At 39.3% G+C, this 26,681-nt stretch overlaps 2 protein-coding genes across 5 annotated transcripts in view; one reads left to right on the plus strand and one right to left on the minus strand.

The window, feature by feature from the left end:
- Positions 1-26,681, plus strand: part of LOC134535005 (vacuolar protein sorting-associated protein 18 homolog) — an 80,153-nt gene that overhangs the window by 48,893 nt on the left and 4,579 nt on the right. For 2 of the 4 annotated variants that reach the window (XM_063373813.1, XM_063373816.1), the window contains one exon: positions 24,003-24,154. In XM_063373813.1, coding sequence (XP_063229883.1) covers positions 24,003-24,154 — 152 coding nt within the window. Of the gene's footprint in view, positions 1-22,391; positions 23,961-24,002; positions 24,155-26,681 lie in introns of those variants that run through there. The other 2 variants (XM_063373815.1, XM_063373814.1) reach the window with 2 other exon arrangements.
- Positions 1,496-4,216, minus strand: LOC134534996 (cuticle protein 19.8-like). The gene is made up of 2 exons (XM_063373800.1): positions 4,150-4,216; positions 1,496-2,536 (listed from the first exon to the last, which is right to left on the minus strand). Exons 1-2 carry the CDS (start codon positions 4,159-4,161, stop codon positions 1,679-1,681), a joined length of 870 nt encoding a protein of 289 aa, XP_063229870.1. The 5' UTR covers positions 4,162-4,216; the 3' UTR covers positions 1,496-1,678.

The raw sequence follows: 26,681 nt of genomic DNA on the forward strand, positions 1-26,681 counted from the left end.
TAAAAACATTGGTGATATTCTTTTGATCTTTCGAACTAGGCCTGTTGTCTTCACTGCAGACATCTGTAAGATGTATCGACAGATTCAAATCCACCCTGATGACTGGAAATACCAGTGCATTCTATGGCGACCATCTTCCGAAGAAAGTGTGCATGGTTATCAACTGAAGACTGTCACATACGGTTTAGCATCTTCTCCTTACCCAGCTTTGAGAACCTTGCAGTAATTGGCCTTGGACGAAGCCCAGCAATATCCTCAAGCGTCAAAAACATTGTTAAGAGGTGTGTTTGTAGATGACATTGTGACAGGAGCAAATTCTGTAGAAGAGGCAGTGCAACTTAAGTGTGAACTCGTGGACTTGTTAGCTCAAGGAGGATTTGAGTTACATAAATGGTCATCCAACAATTCCAGTGTGTTGGAGGATCTGCCTGTAACACAGTTCGAGACTCAGAAGCTTTAATCAAGACACAAGTCCAGCAGTTAAGGTTCTGGGCATTCATTGGTGTCCCAACATTGACGAGTTTATGTACCACATCAATGTACCCCATCTATCTGTCACAAAACGAGGAATTCTCTCCACCATTGCTAGGTCGGTTGATCCATGTGGATGGGTGTCCCCAGTTATAGTGTGGGTTAAAATATTGCTCCAGACTCTTTGGACACTGGGATTATAATGGGATCAGCCAGTCACTGCAGAGGTTGCTCAACAGTGGTTACACTTCAGAACATCATTGTCTTCCCTGATTAATGTAAGGATTCCACGATATATCCATTTTCTGGATGCCTGCTGCATTCAGTTCCACGGATTTTGTGATGCCTCTGAAAAGGCATATGCTGCAGTGATTTATGTAAGACTTGTGGACAATACTGGTATGGTCTCAACCCATCTAGTAATCGACAAGGCAAAGGTGGCACCGCTAAAGACATTGTGTATCCCCAGACTAGAGTTATTAGGTGCTATGCTGCTTGCTAAATTGTGGTTATATGTGAACGCATTGTTTGAGAGCAGATTGGACAATTTTACTATGTACATGTGGTCAGACTAAACGACTGTGTTGTCATGGCTTAAATCATCTCCTCATAAGTTTAAAGCCTTTGTAGCAAATCGTGTGTCCGAGATTCAAGCTATCACACCCCTAGGAATTTGGCACTATGTTCCGTCAGTGTGCAACCCAGCTGACTTAGCATCCCGAGGTGTTTATCCTGATCAGTTGTTTGAGAGTTATCTGTGGTTTCATGGTCCAGATTTGTTGGCGGAATCAGACACAGAATGGCCTGTAAACAAATTTAAGGTATCACCTTTCCTAGAGCTTCCAGAATGCAAGCCGTTGCACTATCATTTTTTTCTATTTTATTCTGATAGTAATGATTATTATGTTTGTTTTAAACCAGGCAACTGCAGAACTGAGGTATGAAACATTTGCTTTAGCTGTTCAAAAAGGTATAGTTTTGGAAATATCCTTTAGAGATACGAGGTAAAAAATTAAAAAAAAAATTGTCATTCATAATAAGAAGGCACTTTATTGTACAAAGAAATTTATTACTTTACACTAAAATAATATATTTTATGTACAAAATTCCACATGACACATTGAGCTCACACATCAGTCGTAAGGGAGGAGGGAATCAGGGATTGGTGAACTTGTTTGGGTGGGAGTTTTCAGGGGATCGCTGAGGTTCAGTCGACTCTGTAGGAGACGGCGTGGCCGGGGTTGTTGACCACGGTGGTGAGGGTGGCGGCTCGCACGGCGGGGGCGCCGTAGGGGATACCAGCGGCGTAGGGCAGAGCGGCGCCGTAGTGCAGGCCCGCACCGTAGGGCAGAGCTGCGCCGTAGGGCAGAGCTGCGCCGTAGGGCAGAGCGGCGGTGTAGGGCAGAGCGGCGGCGGTGGTGTAGGGCAGAGCGGCGGCGGCGGAGTAGGCGAGGGCGGGCGCCACGACGGGCGCGAGGGGCGCGGCCAGCGCGGTGCTGGCGGGCGTGTGGCCCACGGCGATGCCCCTCTTGGAGCGGTGCTTGGCCGCCTCCAGCTCGGCCAGGTGGGCGGCGCGGGCCGCCACCACCTCGGGGGTGTCCTGCACGGGGGCGGGGCCCACGGGCAGCGTCGTGGGGCCGACGGGCAGAGCGTTGCTGGCCACGCGGTAGCCGGCTCCGTCGGCCACGTAGTCGGCCTTCACCACCTGGCCGTCGGGCGCCACGTAGCTGTAGCTGCCGATCTTGTTGCCGTACACGTCCTGCACGGCGTTGTGCGTCTGGAAGGGCTCCGAGTGGCCGTAGGCGGCCTGGCCGAGCTCGTCCTGGGCGTGGTACTGGGTGCGCACTCCGGCGGCGTAGGCGGCGGGGGCGGCGGCGTAGGCGACCGGGGCGGGGGCGGCGAGGCCGGCGTAGCCCAGGGCGGAGTAGCCCAGGTGGCCGGCGTAGCCCAGGCCGTAGGGAGAGATGCCGTAGGGCGAAATGCCGTAGGGCGCGACGCCGTAAGGAGACACTCCCAGCACTCCGGGCTTGGCCAGGGCGACGGCCACAACGGCGGACAAGACAACCTGTCGGACAAACAGTGCACCCTGAGTGATGTGTTTCCACAGTCCTCTGTAGGAATGTGTGGTTCACGTGCCAGTGCAATGCAGTTTTTGTGCTGCAGCCCGAGTAGTAGACTACTGTCGTCATTTCGTGATTTCCTTTGTTATTAATTTCGTCCGAAAATGAAGGTTTATAGTACATAAATAAATGCTGGCGAAAAGTTGTTTTACAGCTTGGCCATTCATATAGATTGTTTTGTCTTATTTATACTTCCGTGTGGATGTTAAGAAATAAGATTTAAAAATTCTGCTCTTTTCTTGACTATAATTTTGGTGTACCAATTTTTTTTTAAACATGAATGATTGATATCTCAGGTTTGTATTGAACTGGCGCATTTTGTCGAGAAAGTTCCTGTTTGCCGTTTTCCTTGAACAACATTCCTTACTAAATAGATCTGTGAGAAATGACTGCGCTAACCACGGTGATCGGGTTGTTCAAGGACGGTCAGTAATCTGTAACGATAAAATTGAACTTTCTTTTCGTGCGACCCTGAAAATTGGCGTCGTTTGGAACGTGGAAAATTTCATTACGTTTTGTGCATTAACTGAGGTAAAAATAAATATAAACCAGAATTTTCAAACAATTAGAATTTTTTTCTCTCTCTTTTGCATGCCACCCTTTTCGCCTGTAAGAAATTATTTTAAATAATGTATTCTTTTCGTTAAGATTATAGCCGTCACCAGCCCATTGCGAAATACAAATAAATTACACCATCTGTAAGAGTGACAACTAATCTTCAGCACAGAAATAAGCACGTGTGGACACAAGATTTCTATAGTACGTCCATTATTTAAATTGGTAAAACTGTGCTCAATAACATTATTGCATTTTATGTTTTGTTCCAAATTTCATTATCAGACGTGTTTACAATAGTAATACTAGTAGCGGTTAAAAGTCACGTAAATGTCCATACATTTTATAGTTCACCTAAATATTTGGTGATAAAATTTCGAACGAAGTATAAAATATACGGGAGCTATCGTGATAAATTTACAGGCACAACTCTTAAATTATATCAATGGGGATAAATCTAAACTAACCAATGTGACGTTCGAGACAGCTCGTAAATTATTTTGCATTTCTGGACTAAACGTTCGAATGTAGCCTTCGTCTGAAAAATTTTTATTTCTAATATATCATTCATAAATTTAAAAAAAAAGTTATGGTTTCCCAATTCCCTGAAAAACTCAATTTTCTATGGTTCTGGTAAAACATAATTTTTGTTAGTTTTTGGATGAAATACGTAAAATAAAGAGTTTCAAGACGAATGCTACATACGAACGGCTTATCTAAAACTGTATGCCGCTTGATTACAATACCTGTTAGGACTGGCACATAAATATTTTCTTAAATTTAATAAAAAAAACCATTAAGTAATGACTTGTTTAGTATAAAAAAACTTTTATTAACAATTAATTTGGTTATATTGTGAATTAATTGAAAATCCTGTGCTAAAACTCTAAATATTAAAAGCAAAGCATTTTTAGCACGTGGTGACTTGAACGTCCGCATAAGACACTAGCTGTTTCCCCGCGACGCGGACGTCCCTCCTGGGGTACCGCGGGCTGCGACTTACCAAGAACTTCATGTCGGCGATTCTTTATCGGCGACAAGACTTCGAGGTTCGGGACGTGAGCGTGTGTGGCTGTCCCCTGGCCGGCGGGCCACTTTATATAGAGCGGCGGCGACCACGCCCGCGCGCCAAGGTCGCGGTCTGTCCGGCCTCGCGGCGCCCAGGGGCGAGCACCCACTTCCCTGGCCGCGGACCCCCTCTGAGCGCGACCCGCCCGGGGGCCACTGTTGCCATGCCGCCGCCGATATTACTTTCTTCACCATCTTTCAGTATTACACTGTTTGCTGACAGCATTATCACAGTTGTAGTCATTTGACAAAAAAAATGAAGGGGCGCAACAACTAAATTTCCAAAGGGGAGGGGGCAATATACCTTTTGATAAGGAATCATCGATCCCCCCCTATTGAAGCGGGGTGGTCCGGGGGTCCTCCCCCGGGAAAATTTGTATTTCAAGGTGGAAAATGGTGCTATTTAAGCAGTTTTATTATCTAAAAATTGATTACACAGCACTTTATTTGCCCCCACTTCAAGGTTTCAGAAGGGGGGGGGGCAAAATACCCTTGCCCCCCCCCTGTTGTTGTTGCGCCCCTGCAAAAACTAGTAATCTTTGACAGTCAACATGACCTCTCGTTCATCTCCAGAGACGGATGTTGCCGTTGACTTTATGTCACGAGTGATCTGTCATTGGTTCACAATTCTGATCTTCTTTATCGGTGTCGGGTGTATTCTGCTCGGTTATCAGACGGTAGGCACTTGTCTTGGAACGACCTCGGTCCTTCAGTATAGGATGGCATCTTCTCGTCGTGGGCTTCGGGTCAACTGTTTTACATCCTGGAGGAGGGGGAGGGCTATGTTTTCTGCAACTCACTCAATACGATAATTCCGTTGCACAGCTCCATAGGTTTTCTCGAATTATTTGGTGTGGGGGAAGGTAGTACGTTATGTGAGACTTATGGTCACACAGGCCTTAAGAAGCGTTGGTGTACCTAGCAGTTTGTCCGGCAACTGTTTCCGACTTCGGTCGGCATTATAGAGGTTTTTCCTGACATGGGGAAATTTTGTCTGTTGTCTGTATATCTGTTTGCCTAATGGTTTATTTTAAGTAGATTTCATTGGAAGCCCTCATCGGGTCATGAAATTGAACAGTTGTTTGTTATGGTTCATTGGTAACAATGTGCACTCACTGTTATTGAACTAGTCAATAATTTTTCCTATTAATGTGTTCATTTCGAGACATACTTTATTAATACTGGTTCGTTTATGGGTTTGTGGCAGATGGAAACAACTTAATGTTCGCCATGGTCCAGGCCAGGCCTGATAACGAAGAGGCCAGCTTCAAACATAAAGTCCCAAAAACTGTCACCTATTAATATTTTTTTTTCACTTCAAGCTATGTTTTCTTGTTGGAAGTTTTCGAGGCTGCTTACATGTCCAGTTTTGTCAATTTTAATGTTTTTAAAACATTCAGTCTTAACCAGAAATTATGTATGTCCAGGGGTGTGAATTCGCTGTGCCTGATTATGCCTGATGACGGGCACAGATGTCAGTTCCCGAAACGTCGCAACTGTTCTCATTGGAAATCTTCTGTGTTCGTCAGTGCTATCCTCGTTGTGTGGTCCATAGCACTAGTTTATCTTCATCGTTGTGTTTGTATGTTTGCTGCGTTGTCCAGGTTTGTAGTCTGCCTGCATTTAATCTGTCTTGTTGTTAGCCCACTGTGTTCGTCTGTGTTGTATTATTTTTTTCCATGACTAAGTTCCTTCAACGGAATTCTTGTGCTGTATGATATTTATATGTTTAACATTTCTGTCCGTGCTGTCGTCGTGTTGTCAATAATACTGGTTTAGTTTCATCGTTGGTACCGTTTGTCCGACATAGCTGATACAGTATTGTCTTCTGTAAACTTTTTATATTATTTATTTTTCTTTCGGAATTTTTCCATGACAAACAGTGCAAAACTGCAATGGCGTGTGTACAAAAACCTACATTAAATCAAACTGGGATCTATCATAAGAAATCATGTTTTAAATGTTATTTGTGTATTTAAATCAAGAATATTCGTTTGCTAAACTATTTAATCATAAGGCAAGTTTAATTCTTTCAAACGTGGTTTTTGAATTCCAGTAAATATTTTTAATGTAAAAATACAGAAGTTCGTTTTGTCTTGTCTTAACTTAAAGGCCAATGGATAATCCTCCTAATTTTAGCGTTTATATTCAAGGCCTCTTTTATATATAGTTAAATTTTTAGGCACTATAATTAGTGACATATATTATCTTTTTTTGAGTGAATGCTGTACTTATTTTATGTCATTTTCAAGTTCCACTTTGTGTCTAGAATGTGATTCTCGATTTTAAATTTATCTTGAGACATGGCTTGAGTATGTGAACATTTATATTTTTTTTATTAAGAACTTAAAATAATTTTCACTTTCACGTATGATCGTTCCAAAATTTTTACGTATGGTATACTTGTAAGGAAAGCTAACACAAGCGGTGGATTAATTTACAGATGAAGTTGTATAAGAATCGTAACATAGAGTTATTAAAAATAATAAGCCCCGGAAAGAAGTCCAATTTATTGTGTATGAGATTTAAAGTTTTAGGTTTAGCAGAAACGTTACAAATTTTAGCCGTGACCTTCATTTCAACCCTGGCGCAATACAAAAACAGGTCTTTTTCTCTCACCATTTCAGCTTAACTGACAAATGCGGAGACATTTTAAGGCATTGGTACGAATTAGGCATTACCAAGCACTTAAAACTAATGAAAAATACTTATATTGAAAAAAAAAATTGAGAAGGAATCAGTAATTATATTGTATTTTCAACGAAACTCCCATTTAACTCAATGTTAATGATGGGTTCAACTACTACTAGCGTCGTTAGTTCGCAGGTCGCCGCGAGCTGCACTAAGCCGACGAGACTTGCCAAGGCAAAGGATATAGAGATTTGTCAGTCTCATCTATATGACCGTGGCAGTGATGTAGTTGAATTCTTGAAGTCACTTTTTTTATTTTACCTCGAAATTGCCATATTGTCACACTCAAAACATTGCGGTAATGGTACCCGACACACGCCTGATGTTGGTTAGTGAGTATGAATTAGAATTTCCGTCGTTAAACAGTAACTTGCATTAAATACACAATGCATACGCTTAAGCCAATGTTTTAGACTTATGACCAACACCAACAATGCGCCGTCAGTGAGTTAATAAGTGAGAGAAAAACGGCTTAACCCGGTAAACATGTAGTCATGCAGACGTTGACACCTCCTGTTCTTTGTAAGAGGTGTCAAGCATGGTTGTAGATCCCGGGTGGGGAAGGGGGAGCAATGGGGCTCCCCCCCCCCCCCCTCTGGAATTAAGAAGACCCTCGCTTGCGATTGCAAAATTCGTGATTGCGAAACGAGATTTATGAACTTAAACATCAAAACTATGTTCTATGAAAAACTTTCTGTGTATTTTACAGAGTTTCCTATGCTTATTGCATGCGTGTAAGCCAACAATGGGCAGTATACAACATACAATCGCACTATCCAGAAATGACTTGTGTCGGTTAAAACCCACGTGCAGAACTCTCGGAGCGCCCCCCCCCCCCCCACGTATTTCCACGGTTCCCCTGGTGCCAAGTTTCAACTCAATCAATCAAAACTAAAACTAGCCGCATATGAAATACTTATTGCGAGCCAGGATAGCAAAGACCAGGGGAAGGGTTTTGTGTATAAGCTCGAGGAACGGTTAATCAGTCGCATGCGCGTCTCTGGCACATAAAGTTTGTAAAGGGGGGGGGGGGGGGGGGCCATGAAATAAATTTATTTATTTATTTAAATACTAGTACCTCCGTCAAGTTAAGTATAAAATGTCTGTTTATTTTGAAACTATGCTTTGTATGTAATTTTTATTTGACACCTGATCTACAATATGTCATCACTGCAAAAACACGTATTTTATAAACATGAAAATAGTATGAATAAAACTACTGGATGTACTTGAGAATATTGGAGGGGGGGGGGGGACGCCAGAGACGCCCGTGGTCGGTCGAGGGCGTACCTGCCTTGCGCTGCGCCTTCTTGTCCATGGCGTGGAAGTGTGGCTCGAGGAGGGCCTACACCTCCCTCCACCTTGTCCTTGTAGCAGTCCGCCGCCGGGTCGTTACCACAACGCCGAAATACCATAACGCCGAATGTCAAAATTGACCGCAACGCCGACAGCTAGAAAACTGCCGTGCACCACAACGCCGAAATAACAGAATGAATTTGTGCGTGTTTCTTAAATGTACCTTAACGCCGAAATACCACAATCAAACCTAACCTTGCCTAACTTAACCTAACCTAGCGTAATGTAACCTGATCTATCCTAGCCTAACCTAACCTAACCTTTGTGGCAGTCCTGCAATGACATTTTTCGGCGTTGTGGTACACAGCAGTTTTCTAGCTGTCGGTGCTGTGGTCAATTTGGCATTTCGGCGTTGTGGTGCGTCCCCTCCGCCGCCCTGTGCCACAGACAGGACCTCTGCTCCACCAGCGCTATCAGCGCGCGCACGTCGTGCCTGAACCCGCTCATCCTCGCCTCGTCCCAGGCCACGCCGCTCCGCGCTACTCTTATGGCACGCCACTTTTCACCCACGTGGTAGGATTACTTTCCAGATGAAGTTATATAACAATCGTAACATAGAGTTATTAAAAATAAGCCCAAAAATTTTTTCCCCAATTTATTATGTATGTAGGGACTGGAAAAATTCGCGTTTTTGATGACCTTCAGGATAGACTACACAGTTCTCAGTATACTCGGGAAAATAACGGCTGTTCATTGGCTGCTGACTTGTGAGTCGTCTCAGATGGTTTGCCTGTGATACGATACTTATTTGGTTAAGTATTTCCCATTGGCCCATAGTCGTCCAGATGAACAGTGAGCCAATAACAAAAGCAGCTTAGAGGTATGTGTATTTGAATTTTAACCTATCGCGAAATGAATCCGCGATTTTTTCCGGTCTCTATGTATGAGATTTAAAGTTTAAGGTCTATATAGCAGAAACGTTACAAATTTTAGCCGTAACCTTCATTACAACCCTGGCGCAATACAAAAGCGGGTCATTTTCTTTAACTATTTCAGCTTAACTAAAAAATGCGGAGAAATTTTAAGGCATTCGTACGGTTCGATACCCGATGTTGCAGGTTATGTACGCCGATATCACCGCCACAGGTGTTGGTGTTCCGGAAAAGTATTTTTCTGATCATTTACCGTAACGTTTCCTGCAAAACCGGTACATTTCCCAACGATTTATACTTTCATAGGAATATACAAATAAAATGTATCACCGTTTTATGCTAACGCAACCAAATGATACGTGCATGTTGTGTTTCTTTACCACCTAAGGCTGGGTTCACAATTGAAAAAATAACAGTAACAGTAACAGTAGGTCGTGTGCATAGGATATGAACGCCATGTTTCCTAACCTAACGATTCACAATAGCAGAAAGTTGGTCGTGTGCATGGGAGCGTGGTCGTGCGCATAGGAGTGAAATGAATATATTTTATTTCGGTCGCGTACGCATGGCACAACAGCCAATGAGAGAAGAGCAGGGTGCATTTTTGGCGGGACTAGAAATATGTTTATATTTATTAACCATATTGTGGTAAGAAAATGTCGAGATAATAATAGTATTATCGTTATTTTGAAAGTTAATATGTTTATTTACTAACACTGCAAACAGATGTCGCATAGTTCGCGAAATTTCATTGGCTGAAATTAACAGTAAGAATTCAATTGTGAACCGATTTCGCAGTTCGCACAGGTCGTGTGCACAGGTCGTGTGCATGGCTTGCTATGCACTCGCTTAATTTTTTTAATTGTGAACCCAGCCTAATTGCTTACTTAACATTTGAGAGTTAGGTAGGACTCACGCTACCCTTTACCAACTGATAAAACAAAGTATTGTTTACATGGTGCCTACCAATCTGCGTATGTCAACTTATCTTCAATTATGTAAATCTATGTTGGTAATGAAAAAAAAAAAAGGAATATTATCGCAGTCACAGTGGTAAACATGTAATCAGATTAAGCATACCCATGCTAGCACGTGAAGTGTGAATCTGATGAAATATTTTAATTGTTGGGTTTCGTAGACACTCCATTGTTTTTCCTCAAAGATACATACTTGCAGTGTCAAAGAGAAGAATAAAAGACTAAATATATTGATTTGAAAGGAGGTCTCATAATTGTAAAATTTCTGTGTTTTTTTTATTTTTATTTAAATTGGTCGTTGAGCGTGCCGTAAATATCGCGCGCAGTTGAAAGTCGAGGTACGCGTGCCGTAGTCGTGGTACGGCCGGAACGGGCGGGCCGGCCACCTGCGCGCTCTCCAGCGCATAGAGTAAATAAAGTACTAGTACAGAGTGGACACTCAATGCTATTGCAGTTCTACGTTTTTTTTTATTCAGAAATGCTCTATTTGCTATACAAAAACGCAAACTTGACAAACATTAAAACGAAGTTGCAATGGCTTAAAACCGAGATAAAGTACCTTCTGGAGTAAGACTTACGTTTAAAATTATAAGTAAATTTTAATTTTAATACAACATTGATCCTAGAAAGTACAATTTGCAGTTAATATGCTTAAAACACTAATTTGAATAGTAGGGAAATATGCAGCTTCAACAGAATGTTGGCGAGCTTGTGACTGCTTTCGTGCAAGCATTAATATTTATAAAAATATTGATTTAATTTTTTTTCCTTATAAGCAAATCATTTAACTAAATATCGGTAAACGTAACATATAATGATTTAGGAGAGAAATATTTTTAAAACAATAAGTAAATTTCTTACCTTCGGGACAGTGTTTGCCTTAACCTCATTTCGGTTATAAATGTTTTGTTTACGTAGTATAACATTTTTTAAAATGCATAAAATGTAACATTTTTTCGGATTATATTAAATTGCTGCCCTTTTTTATGTCCAAGAAATAATTTCTGTTCTAGTAGAATCACGTTGAAGTTAAGGTTAGGATTTTCGTAGGTACCTACCGAATTGCATTACAAATCGCAAACAAAACTAATGCATAAACGTGCAGAAGTATTTATTCATTAACACAGGCAATGTGTATTTTTGGCAAATTTAACTGCCTAAGATGTACAATTTTTCCACAAAAACTAAAATGAAGCTGTTACCAATGGCATCTAATTCTTTATGGATTAGGTGAAAGTACAAATCTTTCTCGTATCTTCACTTCTTGAAGACAGGTGTATAGCAATTGTTAAGGGAAAAAAAACCTTAATTTCAACATAAAAATTTAAAAGACACTTCATTTTATCGCAACCCTCACCTCGGTGATTGTTCCGTATCACGTATCCAAGTTTATCCCTTGATCCTGTTGGCATGATCATTTATGATTTATCCGGTGGCACATGATGCTTGCTGTTCTAATTAATGTTAAAACAGCAAGCATCATTACCACGCACAGGATCATGCCATTAGTATCTAGGGATAGACTTCGATACGCAATACAAAATTTTTACCCACACCTCCATCTCGACCTAAAAATAAAATCCATACAAAACATTTAGACTAATTAAAGTACATAAGCAGCAAGTTTGAGCAGAATTTGAGACTCATCGACATTTAAGTATTAATGTATTGTGTGCTTGTCCTCAATGTGCGACTTCACACTACCTAAAAAGAGGAAATTCTGTAGGGCATGAAAACAAAATGCTCATCACTATTTTAATTACACAAAACTTTTATTTATTTTCGTTTTAATAATTTACACATACCTAGTTTCGTCAAGCGGAAACTTAAAGTAAAGTTAATTATTATTATCTCTTCTCTTGTTGTAGCAGTAGTTAACACAACACGTAGCTGAATCAGGCATGTTTCATAACAGTGATTTATAAAGTAGTTCATGAAAACATTGATATTATTTAACGAGATTACTATTTCAACATGATTAAAACAAAATTTCCTTAAAATTTTTTTATTAAACCTATTATTGCTTAATTCAACGGCGACGCCATTAACTATGGTGTTGTTGGATAAACAAGTGGTTCAACATGCCAACGAAAACTCGTTTATTTTCTTTTAAGTAAATATATTATTTTCATTTCAACAATACCAATTTATGCCATAAATTTGATAAATGTTAAAACAAATGTAATAATTATTTAATCAATGTGGTATTTTGATTATAATTTTTGTGCTCAGATGTTGGATAAAACTGTATAGCAACTAGAAAAATGCGATTGTTACGCCCTATGAAGTGTCCCCCTCCTGCTCCGATGCCGGACACGCAACGAACACTGTCACATTTTCTCTTCCAAAACCTTTCTGTGTGTTGTAGGGTTATGACGTCACTAGCGCAGCCGTGTTTGTTTGACAAGTTGGACGACTCGAGTTTCCATCAAATATTTTGCATGCAGGAAGGGTTTCCAAAGTAAGTTGGATGTTGGATACGATCGTGCCAAGCGAAAACGGAAATGAAATCGGTTTCCGTCTCAACTATTTTTTAAAATGGCGGAATAGCACATGGCCGATTAAAGAGGTTAAGAAAGTGAAATAATATAATATTATAATATGAATGTCGTTTGGGAAAATATTTTATGCGTGAAAATGAAATTGTTTGTTTAGCTTTGAAAAATCCCTGAAATATATTTCATTATGTAACGTATATAATTGTGATTTAAATTTCTTCTTGTTCAAAAAATTAAAAAAGCCCAAACATGATAACAATTTTAAAAATTCCGTCCAGCACTGTGATGCAATATTTAATTTCAAAATTGAGAAAAAAATTTAAAAGTTCGAGATAGCTCAGACGAAAAATTAAATTTTATGGTGTGACATGATTTAAAACACATTTGAGGTTATCTGTCCAAATATATCTGATGAAAAAAATTGGAAGCCATTTTCTGTCCAATACTTCCCCTCCAATTCAGTTGTCAAATATATTGGAGACAAATATTTGATAGTGTGACAGTGTGACCAACCATTCAACTGAAACTGTATAACTAGAAAAATTTTCCTTCGTCGCTATTCTTTACATAATTTTTTTTTTTCCCGCGAAAAACCCGTCAAATTCATAATAATTTTATTCAAAAACGTAAATTGCTTTCGCTGTGTGGTAGTTTGATTAGTGAAAACGTGATGCGTGTGATAAAAAGAAAATCGTATCCTGGACACAAACGTCTTATTTGACAGTTCCTTAAAGCAGCGCCAGTGGTCCACATGTCCTGGCCTCGTTCTTTCAACATGGTTTGTAAACAACTTTGTTCGTTAACAGTTGGGAAGTCTCCTGCTCTCAGAACAACTTACATGGCGCAGGCAATAATAATGTTTGGAGAAGGTTAATACAATTCGAAGGAAACCTTATACGTAGGAACAAAATTATATAATTTTATTTTTAAAAACAGAATATATCAGTTTTTTTTTTAATTTTTAATGAAGTCTGTTTATTCATAATTATAGCATATTATAAAAAAATTGGCATTCAAACGATTAAAACTAATTAATATTGCACTTTGCACTATTCATGATTGTTATTAAGAACAAAAAATAAATTTGTAATGTTTGTGTGTTTTAAACATGTATAATCATAATGTAAAATTTATTTACTAATAACAATTGCAAAATTTAAAAAAAAGTAAACTTTTTTCCGATTTTTGTTGTACACTTTAGTACAAATGTTTTGCTGAATAAATTACATTTATAGTATTTTCTGTATTAAAAGATTAGGTTTTTGTGAAATAAGTTAATTTTTGGGGATAAATGCTGATTAATTTAATAATTTTAGTTTCATTCCGGTGCTTCATAGTACATTAACTTTTATTTCGGTGTTATGTGGTTTATTGACACGTTTTCGGGTGTTATTTCTGTTTTATTGCAATTCGCTATATAGTCTTGCCCCTCCCTACTTTAACGTTATGCGACACACGTAGATCACATTTACAGTTATGGCCACAGTAACCTTTACGTGTTTTTAGATTTTTTTTTAAATTGTGTATAAAGAACAGTTTTACATTACATAATAGGTACTGGAGCCCTACAAAATTATCTACCCAGTTACTCTCGACGGTCCTGATGTTATCAAGATTAATTCTCTCACAGACTCGCGAGATCTGCAGTGTGTTTGCTCTCTGCTTCAAAGAAGACGACATTGCTGTAGTAAACAACGACAATTTGTTTATGACTTTGAAACTTGGTAAAGGTGGCGTCTGTCGGTTTCCATCTGCCTCTCTTGATTTGTTTTATTTCTGGTTGGATTCACGTATCGAGGGAAGCGAGGTGGTTGGACGGTAGCAGGGATGTCGGGGATTATTAGCTGACGGCATGCTGTGACGTAGCAAGGCCCCGATTTACATTTGGGCCAGCCGGGGGCGGGAGTGTTTGAATTTTATGTTTTAGTCATCTGTTAGTTCTGTTATTTTGATTTGTGCCTACAAACCTTGTTCGATTTTCAAGAGTTTTTAAAATAAATAACTTCTTTATCATGGTTTTTGAAAACCTTTTCATAAATCAAATTTCTTTTTGAATTTTTTTTATTTTGTTTAATTTTTTTGTAACAAAAAAATTAAATTTGTTATTACAGAGTGCTACCGCCTTGATTAGAATCAAGGGGAAATAGTTTTAAAATTCGTTGAACAACAATTTTTGCAATTAAGTTTAGAAAAACCATTAATTAAGACGTTTGTTTACTAGTAATAGCCTTAGTAAACCATGCAAATTTGGATACGTAATGAATTGGTTTAAAGTGGTGTTCGAAAGCAGGAATCACCGGGCATGCTACACGCTCATACGTGGCGGGGCAGGAAGGAGCGGTTGCGGTGCGGGCCGCTGCTCGACCTTGGGGGCGGAGCACGGCCCCCGCCAACACCGCCCCGTGTACCGCTCCCCGAGCACCGGTCGACCGCCTGCCCCCGCCCGCGGCGTCGTAACCCGGCCCCTCCCAGCGCAGCGGGTCTTTTTATATCCGCGATCAGCCGTCGTTTCTGTGGTTAGTTCGGTTCTTTTTTCTTTTTTCTTTTTTTCGCCCGTGAATGCGTCTTTAAAATTGCTTCCATAGTGGGACGTAGGCAATTCAAAAACACTAATGATAACAAAATCGGGGGATACAGTTTGGTGTTGCAGCTACATATCATTCATCGCCATCAAAAAATTTAATTACACCACTGGATAGCTAAAGGATCGAAGAGTTCGTTACGCTAAGTGAGGACTGTGATACGCATCGCGCGCGGTGGAGGGGGAAGCGCCGCCATTTTGAGGTCATTTTGCTGCGTTTCGAGATTTCCATTTAGTATAACTTTTGACTCGGAGGAGCTACTTACGTTCGTTTAAGTTTCACTCGTCAGCTCTCGTCAAAATCTATCGATTGCATATATAACACATTAGTATAAAATAGATACATTCAATATATATGGTTTGTATATAAAATATTGCCTGTTACGCACACGTATTCACGTGCAACACACGGCCGTGTCCATGACACAGCCACATCCCATTTTTTTTTCAAATGTAACGATATGCCGTTGGACGGTTATCGTGGGCGTAGACCCGTAGCCAGGGGGGGGGGAGAGGGGGTTATCCCCTTATTATGGAAATAATTGTAACTGGAAAATGGGATTTATAAACGTAATCACTACGCCAAAACTGTATTACAAGGAAATCTTTTTGAATATTAATAAAGTTGTCCGCCGCGCTAACCCCTCGGGCCGCATATTCCGCTTGCACGTGTGTGAAGTCGGATGAACTGTCAGTTGCAACAATGTCGTTAAACCTTAAATGAAGATAGACCTCTAAGATCAGGCTGAAGAAGCATCCTTGTAACACCTACTCGGCGTGATCACTTCGCGGCTTACCTACTGCATGAATCTGTGTGTGAATGTGTGATTGATATGACTGTCACACTATCTTTATCTTATATTAACAACGTACGACTCTTAAGTGTTAATTACCTTCCAGTAGGTGTATGCCTGTACATAATTTCGAGTTACCTAGTCTAAAGACTAGTTTTCTGTTTAGCTTTTATTTTTCAACATTTTATTAGCGTTAAGGTTTGTTTTCTCGTATCTTACCTTCTATTATCAATTTTTTTAGTTTTTTTTAATACATAATATGGTAAAAAATTATTTTATTCGGTTAAGTCTAAGGAAAAAAAAACATCATCTTAACTTTGCCTCGAATAAAGGCTATAAATAAATTAAATAAATAGTTTGAAGTTTATAAAATACTTTCCTCTCTCTAGTAGTTTTGCATATGTGACGAGTGGCCCTAAAATGTTAGGTAGGTACCTAAAGAACTATTTTCCAAGTACCTGGCTCATAACTTTTGTCCCGGGTATGGACTCCGCAAGTTCTCTTCACGCCCGGACAGACTGGCGGCCGGGTTGCCCGTTGACTCTGTACTTCTTTGACTGTGTTCCTCGTTGGCCCAGAATCCTCCACCTTCCCTTATGCACCGTCAACCCCCCTCTAAACAATCTAACATGTGTGTTTCTCTTGCCGTTGGATCGCCGCCTACCTGGACGACTGTGAGACAATGAGAAATCCTCCACTCAAAGGTGGAAGAATTTTGGGGACAATGCCACTGAAAATGTATAGCAGATTGGAAGTAATGGTTGGGATTTATTTCGTGTACAGTTTACCTTGTTTCTTGTGTCAGTATCAACATCTAGTCCTGCTCAATTTATATAATACATAGTAATCAGCATATATACCTATATACTTTGTATATTATAAACCGTGCATAAAATTGAAATCTGTGGATCCTAAAATAATTTTAAGGAACTGTACAAAATTCCAGGTAATGTCAAAATTGCTTAACCTGGGTACCTTTCGAAAATATTTATGCCTGAATATTATTTTGTTTCAAATGTTTTTGCTATAACAATGATTCCGTGTAAAACTGACCTGTTCCGTGGCCTTATTGGTTTCTACCATGGTAAACGGCTCTACGGAGTGTATTGCGTAAATGAAATAACTGAACAGTTGAGACGTTTTCGCAGGTGGGCAGCAAGTGGCCAGGTGACGTCATCGAGCACGCTTAGGACCGACGAGTCAGACCTGGAGGTGATTGAACCCGCGGATGTTTACTGTTCCTAGTCGTGAGTTCCACCTGCCCGCCCATTTTCTCCAATACTGGGCCTTCAGTAGTTTCATATTCAACTTTGGCATGGAGAAAAATTCAAGACGTGAATTTAAGCTAAACATGAATAATAATGCCCTCCAAAAAAAAATGGTTTTCTGTAAAGTCGGTTTACGGACGATAGTTTAACGTGACAACGTCATAACAAACCATTGATGAAATGATTGCATATTTTTATGAATAAAATTGAATCATTTTTATTTTAATTATAAAACAATAAATACTTGAAATTATACTAGTAATCAGAATTTTAAAATGCAAGAATAATTAACCTTTATTGCCGAAATTTTTGTTGTAATAAGCAATGAAAACCACATTAACTTTTCACTTTATAAACAGTCTACGAAACAGTTCACGTGTAGATGACTTGTAATTAATTTTAAAAACTGGCGTTTAGCTATAAAGTTTAAATATAATTATGAACAAGTTTTCATATAAATAAACTAATCAAATATCCGTCATCAATTATATGAATCACCATAATTTTTTAGTCAATTGTAACATAACCTATTATTACTGCACTCGCCGACAGCGTAACGGAACACAGCGTAACGGAACAATGTGCGTTACGGGACACTTTTTCGTGCGTGTAGCAGGCGTTCATCAATTTATTAGACGTTGTCACGTCAAAAGTGGAAGTGTTGGAAGTTAGGTGGACTAACGTACATGGTGGTGAAGTGGTTGAAGGCGTTAGCCTAGTAACCCAAAGCATCTAAGTTCGATACTTCTCTGATACACTATGATTGAGGTTGAATAAATAATAATAATAATCTAGGTGTAATTTAGTATAGGAAGCACCAGCCGACCACCTACGTAGGGTGGAAGGTCGGTGGGTAAACCAAATTAATTCATATACAAGAAGGCATAAGCCATTATAACCAGCAGGTAGATAATCCCTTCCATACCCCTTAGGCAGGAGGTAAAGGTCCTTTGGATCAGGTACTCCATGAAATAAATTGCAAAGCGTCTCTGGGCGCCACTCCATAGAGTGCAGGTCCAGAGGCTGAAGCAGACTGTGTACTCGCGAAATGAGCCCTGGTCGCCCGGCCCCCTGTCTCGTGACGTCACTCGGGACAGCGCGGAGGCAAGGCCGCGAGGCCGTGTCCGCATCCTGTTGCCCTGGCCGCGGGCCCGCCCCAAGGTCACCGATTACCGCCCGTCTCGCCGCTGTCTCTGGCCACTGCTCACACGTGTTGTCACTAGAAGCCCCTCAACTGAGCTTTCCGACTCATTTCCCTATATGTGGATTTATTTCATTTACATTTGTATCGTTTCAGATCATTTCTGTTGTTTCACATTAATGTGTTCAAGTAGATAACCTTTCCACACATTTCAGTCCTTTCCTCTTATTTATTTTTTTGCGTTACAATTCATGCATTTAATAAAATAAATTAGTTTCTATTAAAGTGCAGTTATTTCGTTATAAATGGGTTCTTTTGGCGCTTTTTGTTGATTTTTACTTCATTTTAATTATTTAATTGCATTTGGGTACAAATCATTTATTTCTATTGTATCGAGTGATTTTGTTTGATGCTCTTGCGAAATCGTGACCGTGGTGAAACATGGTTGGTAAACCTAAAACATTGAATCTGTGTTTTTTTTAGGAAACTTTCTGTTTATTTAAAGTTTTCTGCTCATTGCACGCATGCATGCCAACATATGGGCAGTATACAACATTCAAGCACCCTATCCATAGATGACTCGTGTCTGTTAAAACCCCCACGCGCAAAAATCAGGCCACGCATTCTCCCCTGAGAAGCCTACAAATCTGCGCCCCTGCAAGAGAGCTATTGTGATAAATGTACAGAAATAAGAAGAAGAAAAATCCCTTTCGGCACAGCCTACAAGCGTAGGTAGATTTCGAATTAACCTATTTTTCTTCTGGAAATGTTTTGGAAACTTCTGTAAACTCTTGGAACTTTTCAAAACTTAATGTACCTAAAAACCAATATGTTCTCCAACATTAAAAAATATATATATATTTACAGGGTGGCCACTCACCGGGAAAACCGGGAAAACCGGGATTTATCAGGGAAATGTCAGGGAATTTTTTTAATTACCGGGAATTTTTTGTCTCATGTATATTTCCGCAGAGCTGCCAACCATTACGGATTTTCCGTAATTATTACGAATTTAACACCGAATTACGGAACATCGCTGGTTTATTACGGAAACGAGGCTTTGTGCTGCGCGGTAACGGAAAAAAAAATTCCGTTTCTGGTGTGCGTGTTTCGTGAACGCAGTTCGAATACATCACGTGGTTGCGCAGATAACGGAACTAGTAAGTGTGCGCATGTACTGTCGAAATAAGTATATTAATTCTTGTGTCTTGTAATAGAAATGGTACGGTATTACGTCCGTTGTACGATACAACTAGTACATATTCTCGGACTTTTCGTTTGTTAGCTTCTTACATCACGATAATTTTTGTACGGTACTTTGGCTAACCTGTGTTGTGTACATTCTTGAAAGCCATTTTTTTTCATCAAAGTGTTTTTGTCGTGTCTACAGACGTGAAACCTGTTTATGTTGTTCGATAGTGTTGTGTTCTTCAGTGCCGATTGTAGAAATGAAGCGTGTGACAGAACAATGTGTATCTGGGGCAAAAAAAAAGAACGTTATTCTTCAGAACTTTCGCCAAACTATTCAAAAGAATGTCCTTGCTTGTCATCTTCAAATGTTTTGGAACGCCACGTGTTTTGTAATGTATGCACGTGTGACTTTTCGATTGCGCATGGTGGAAGGGATGACTGTAGACGGCATATTGAATCAAAGAAACATGCAGAACATATTAAAGCCGTGACGAGCAATAAATCTATATCGTCGTTTTTCGCTATATCTGAATAAACGAAAGTAACAAACGCAGAGTTAATGTTTACAAGTTTTTTGGTAGAACACAATTTACCGATAGCAGTAGCCAATCATTCGGGTAATTTGTATAGAGCTATGTTTCCGGACTCAAGAATTGCACGGAAATACAGCTGTGCGAGAACAAAAATATCTGCCTTAGTGGAGAGGAGTATATGGCTGGTGAAACTAAATTGAAACTGTTGAATCTTTAGTAAGTGGACCATTTGCTTTAGCTACAGATGGGAGTACTGATTGTAATGGAGTGAAGATTTATCCATTAGTTGTTTCATTTTTAAATCAAACACAAGGTAAAATTTGCACTGTACTGTTATCCCTGGTTGAGAGTACTAAGACTAAGAATATTTCGCAACTAGAAATGTTACACTTTAAATCAAAAATGAATGTAAGAACAGTTATCAAAAGTCGTGTGAAAAAATGTTTGAGCGCTCACCACTGAAATACCTCATTACTAGGGACAGGAAAAAATCGCGGGTTCAATGACCTGTAGGATGAACTCCATAGTTCTGCGTACTCTCGGTCAAATGCCACCCACTCATTGGCTGCTGTCTTTTGAGACGTCCCAACGTAGCAGCCTGAGATTCGATAAAGCTTTGGTCGGGTGTTTCTCATTGGCCCAGAGTCATCCAGATGAGTAGTGAGCCAATAGCAGAGGCAGCACTGAGGTATAACTATTTGTATTTTAGCCTATCGCGAAATGAATTTGCGAATTTTTCCGGTCTCTAGACATAAAACAAAACACAGACTGCAGGTCATTGAAAGGGACGCTATAATGTAAAGTGACATATTTAAAATGTATTATGTTATTTAACGAACTTACGTATGTATATAATGAAGAAAATACAGCAGGGTGCTAAAATGTGAGTAATCTCTTTCTATAATATTATATAATTTCATCAAAATTATGTTTTTTTGTAATTGTAAATATCAGGGAAATTTTGAATTTTTGATCAGGGAAATCAGGGAAAAATCAGGGAATATTTTTGGTGACTGTGAGTGGCCACCATGATTTAACATTTTCTCATATTCCATGTATCCAAAATATTTTGAATGTTTTTAACTTAATGTGCATCCAACTTTGAATGTCTAATGAATTTCATATTATGCCTAATAAGGTAGTTATGCGATTAATTTTTTCATCCGAACACTTTTTAATCCCTTGCACTAATACATGGTCATATAAAATTCTTTTTGGGCAAAATTTTATGGTATTATTAAGATGGTTATTAATTAATTCTGATGAATTTCAACCCCTGTTTTTAAGTAAAAGTTCATTTCATCAAAAATTGTTTAAGCCAAAATATTCAGATAAAGTTTAAGAGTTTTGCAATAAATTATAATGGATTTGGTAGTATATCTATTAAAAAAAAGTAATGACATTTTGTCTTTATACCCTTGGTATTTCCACCACTTGCAGAAATTATTTGTTGCATCAAATTTACTGCAAATAAAAGTTTTTAACAATATTAAAATGGTTAAACAAAAATAAACATTTATTGAATAGAGTACATGGTAGGGAAGTTTTATTTATTTTCTTATTTCAAGTCCAGGTTTTTTCAACCCCTTGCAGTAATGGTTTGTATTATCAAAAATTGTTTCAGACTAAAGTTTCAGATAAAAGTTATAAGATTTACAGACTATCTGAATGGATTCGATAGTGTACCTACTAAGAGAGTTAGAATTTTTAACTCTACCTCTTATTTTTTCAACCCCTTGAAGCAATTGTCCATCTAATCAAAAATGTGTTCAAGCAAAAATTTTAGGTAAAAATTATCAGATTTACAAACATTATGAACGGATTTGATGGTGTATCTACTAAGGGAGTTATGATTATTTTGTTTTAATTGTACCCTTTATTTTTTCAACCCCTAGCAGCAATTAAAATCTAATCAAAAATTGTTTCAGACAAAAGTTGTAGATAAAAATTATAAAATTAATACATATTTTTTACAAATTCGATGTTGTGCCTATGAAGGGAGTTATTATTTTTTTTGTCCTCCAACCCTTGTTTTTTCAACCCCTTGCAGTTATGGTTGGTTGTATCAAACACTTTTTCAGGCAAAAGAAAGTGGTATTACACCTTCAAGTTATAATACTGTTACTATTTACCGCTGGTTCGTAAAGGATAGCCCATTTAAAGATTTGAGTACACTGCACAGCTTTATTGATGGCCACTACTTATTTTGCTTACAATTAATCTTATAAAATTGCCAAATAATCGATAGCACTTAAAAATGTTGTTGCTTCCCCAGTCACTCGTTCCACACACCTCGCGGGGCCGCACCTCTGGCGCAACTCTCGCCGCAGCACCCCTCGTGGGTCTCCGCCGCAGGACTCCGTCGCCGCACTCCGCCGCAGCCGCCGCCGACGCACTTGCCTTCGCCGAGGATCCACTCGACGACGCCTCGCTCGGAACTTCGCTTGGAACTCCGCCGCACCCCCGACACTATAACCCAGTACTGAACTCTTCGCACTGGAACCTTCGTCCAAGGACTTCGCCACTCTGCCGCACCCGCGGCTTTATCGCCCCGGAAGCTCCGCCGCGGGAAGGCTCTCGCCTGAACTCTCTCTCTGAACTCTCTCTCTCTGAACTCTCTCTCTCTGAACTCTCTCTCTCTCTCTCTCTCTCTCTCTCTCTCTCTCTCTCTCTCTCTCTGAACTCTCTCCTGAGTTTTTATATGTCAGCCGCCATTTCTGTAACTCACGAGCGCGGCCGGGGCCAGTCGCGTCATTCCGCGCCGACCCGACGGCAGAAATCTCTCGAAACACGTGTCGGCGGCTCGCGTAACTCCGCAGCTGTCAGGTTTCAGTTACGTGTCAAAGACATGGCGCCGCGCGGGGAGTGGTGGGAAGGAGGGGGGAAAGCCACAATCCTTGTTATCTTCCAGGCGCGCGCGGCACATATCATATTGCGGCAGCCGCCAGCCAGCTCTGCACTTGCACGTGTCCCGGCTTTGTTCATGTTCGTAACAATACGTTCAAACAGATGTGATATTTTTCATATTATGTGAGTTACAGTGATTTTTCTGTTTTTCAAAAACCTTCCTCATTTCTACCCCTTTGGTCGGATATTGCCTATTAACAAACTTGGCCGAGATTTTCCACTACTAGGTTTTATGTATCAGTTTGGAAGTGTTTGTGAAAAATTGTGACAGTTATCATGTCCACAAAATTTAGACAGAGCTTCAAAGCAAATTCAATCATTTAAATACTAATAGCACCACCTAAACATACAAATCACAGACATTTTGATGTTCTGGAATTGGCTGTAATTTCTTCAAAATATTTGGCTTCAGACAAATTATTTGCTTCTTAATTTAAATTGTCTGCCCAACTATCAAAATGGCTCAAGTGCTGTCACCACCATTGACTCAAGCCCGAATAAAATTGTGGTTAGTCCTCAAGCAAATAGTTGCTATACACAACATGCACGTAAATTATAACTATTATAAAAAAAAATTCTTCATATATTAGGTATTTACAACGAAATGTATTTATAATTCCTAACAATTAATTATTTCAGTACTTATTTAGTGAAATAAGTTATTAGCCAGGCAGATACAAAAAATATTTCCGTCCAGAAGTTAACAAGCCATCATAAGTATGTAGCCTATGTTGTGTATTTATTCATCGTGAATATATCACATTGTATTATAAGTTTATTAAAAAAAGCAGATTAATCATAAATTTAAAAAAAAAATGTTTCAAGTAGTGAGAGATAGTTTTATTGTTCAAGTAATTCTCCCCATCCTTCCCTTACCCACAATTTATAAAAGTAGGTATTGAAATTGTACTAAAGTTGTGCTGTGGATTCCAACCTCTCAGAGCCATGGTTGTCACGGCGGGGGTGGGTCGTGTTTCAGCCCAGCACGTGGTGCGGGAGAAGGATGACATCGAGCAAGCCATGCAGTTCCTGAAAGAGTGCGACCTCCTGAAGATAGAGGACATCCTGCCCTTCTTCTCGGACTTTGTCACCATAGACCACTTCAAAGATGCCATATGCACGTCACTGCAGGCGCGTGCTCGCTTTCATTTTTACATTGCACGTGGGATGTCTGAAAGTTGTGTCCCTGGTTGTTGTGTGTGTGTGTAAGGTGAGGGGGGGGGGGGGGGTGTTTCCGGTGCTTGATGTCTTGGCGACAGCGAAGTCATTACAGACATAAATGTGGAACAGTTGGAATCGCGAAAATTTGGTCTACGTAGAAGGGAATCAACCCAGCATTTTCCTGGAGTATTTTTTTGGAAAACCAAGAGGAAGATGGCCGTATCAGGGTTAGAACCCTAGTCCTCTTGTACGAGCATCCAGTGTTTTCCTACTATGCCACCTCGCTCCACATTTGCCGTTGATGAAATTCGGAGAGTTGGCTTTTAATTTCTGAATGTTTATTTTTTAAATTTCTTGAAGTTTCAGTATGCTCCTTGGCCGGTTTTTCATTTTTATTTAATAGTTTTTAACGTCGCAAGGCTTTGTCAGAGGCTTGTAGTTACTGTACCACCAACGATGTAGTAGCCTGCCAACCAGGGGCGCAACAACAGGGGGGGCAAGGGTATTTTGCCCCCCCTCTGAAACCTTGAAGTGGGGGCAAACGGGGGAAAGAAAGTGCTGTGTAATCAATTTTTAGATAATAAAACTGCTTAAATAGCACCATTTTCCACCTTGAAATACAAATTTTCCTGGGGGAGGACTCCCGGACCCCCCACATCAATAGGGGGGATCGATTGTTCTTTATAAAAAGGTATATTGCCACCTTTTGTAAATTTAGTTGTTGCGCCCCTGCTCCCAACCACTTGGTGCTCATCATTTTGAGTCGTGCCAGGGTGTAGGAAACGAGCTACGGGTACAACCATCACCACATGAGAATGATGCGTTAGGGTACCTTCACCTGGGCTATAGTCTGTTACATGCTTAGACACTGTTGCCAGATTGATACAACCTAGCGTGTTAAGCATTAAAAGTGTTATTATTTTGTATACTATCGTAAATTATTTTAATTCTTAAACACCAAAAAATCTTCAGTATTTTAAAGATTTGATAATTAAGGAAAAAATATGTGAGGAAGGGAAATTTATAAATTTAAACTCTAGAACCTTGGAAGTATTTATCTCTACAGGAGCTATCAAAGAAATTTGTATTCTGCCGCCAGCTGCATTGCTCCAGAAATATTTTAACACTTAAGGAAATATTTTTTTTTTACACTGAAAGAAATTGTTTGTATCTCAAACATGTAAATATACATTTTTTTTGACGAGACGTCTAATAAATCGATGAACGCCTGCTGCACGCACGAAAAAGTGTCCCTTTATGCTTATTGTCCCGTTACGCTGTGTCCCGTTACGCTCATTGTACGCTTGCACCGCATCTATCTCTTCCACTCGATTGGAACAACCATCGATTTGACTTTTTTGAGGCACATTAAACTTGAAACACTCCCATTCGTTTCCTACTTTTCCTATCATCGTCCTATCCTTAACAAATAATCCTTAAATAATCTCTTTGTTAAAGTAATAAACATATTTGGGTAAATATTTACTTGGCCGGTATTTCCGAAAAAAAAATGTTAAAAATCCGAAAATACCTTTATATAATGCTCTTCAACTTCCTCTTTTCATTAAAAGTGGCGGAGGTAAGAAATTCCAAATACGTTAGGAGATATCGAATTTTTAAATGTCATCATATGTAGTTGAGCGGTATTTGCAAAAAAAAAATGTTAAAAATCCGAAAATACCTTTATGATATGCTCTTCAACTTCCTCTTTTCATTAAAAGCGGCGGAGATAAGAAATTCCAAATACTTTAGGAGATAACGAAGTTTTTAATTTTGCAATACAAGACCTGTGGAACCATTCGAGCGGCGCCATTTTTGTTATTTTGCCGTGTGTTCGTGAGACGTGAATACGTGAATTGTGAATGCGTAATTAATAAAATGGTTGATTAGGTCAGGTCAGTTACATTATTAATACTTTCAAACTAAGCCGACATTAAAAATTATTTTGTGAATTAATTTTAATGGCTGTTTAGTTTTAAAATATTTATAATGTAACTGACCTGACCAAACAAACCCGGACAAAGGGTGAACAGTAAACTAAAATGGTCGATTAGGTCAGGTCAGTTACATTATAAATACTTTCAAACTAAGGTGATATTAAAAATAATGTGAATTAATTTTAATTATTCCTTAGTTTTAAATTATTTATAATGTAACTGACCTTACCTAACAAACCCGTAACAAAGGATGTACAGTAACAACTGACGTAAATTTTTTTGTTACTTATTACTTGCGCAACAATATCAAAATAACAAATAAGACTTTAAAATTAGAAACGTTAAAAACTCACCTAAGTTGGAGGCGGTAATTAAACACCGTTTTAAACAATAATTGAACTAAATAATCACGTATTAGTTAATTTGAATTCTGGCCTATCACGAACAATCACGTGACATCATTATCCAATAAAAAAAAATACTCGTACGTAAACAAGAAACAATGGTACACGCACGCCACAGGAATGCGCTGGTTTTGTGCTGAAATTTAAAAATTCGAT

This window comes from Bacillus rossius, chromosome 8 (genome assembly GCF_032445375.1).
Source record: "Bacillus rossius redtenbacheri isolate Brsri chromosome 8, Brsri_v3, whole genome shotgun sequence".
Lineage (NCBI taxonomy): Eukaryota > Metazoa > Arthropoda > Insecta > Phasmatodea > Bacillidae > Bacillus > Bacillus rossius.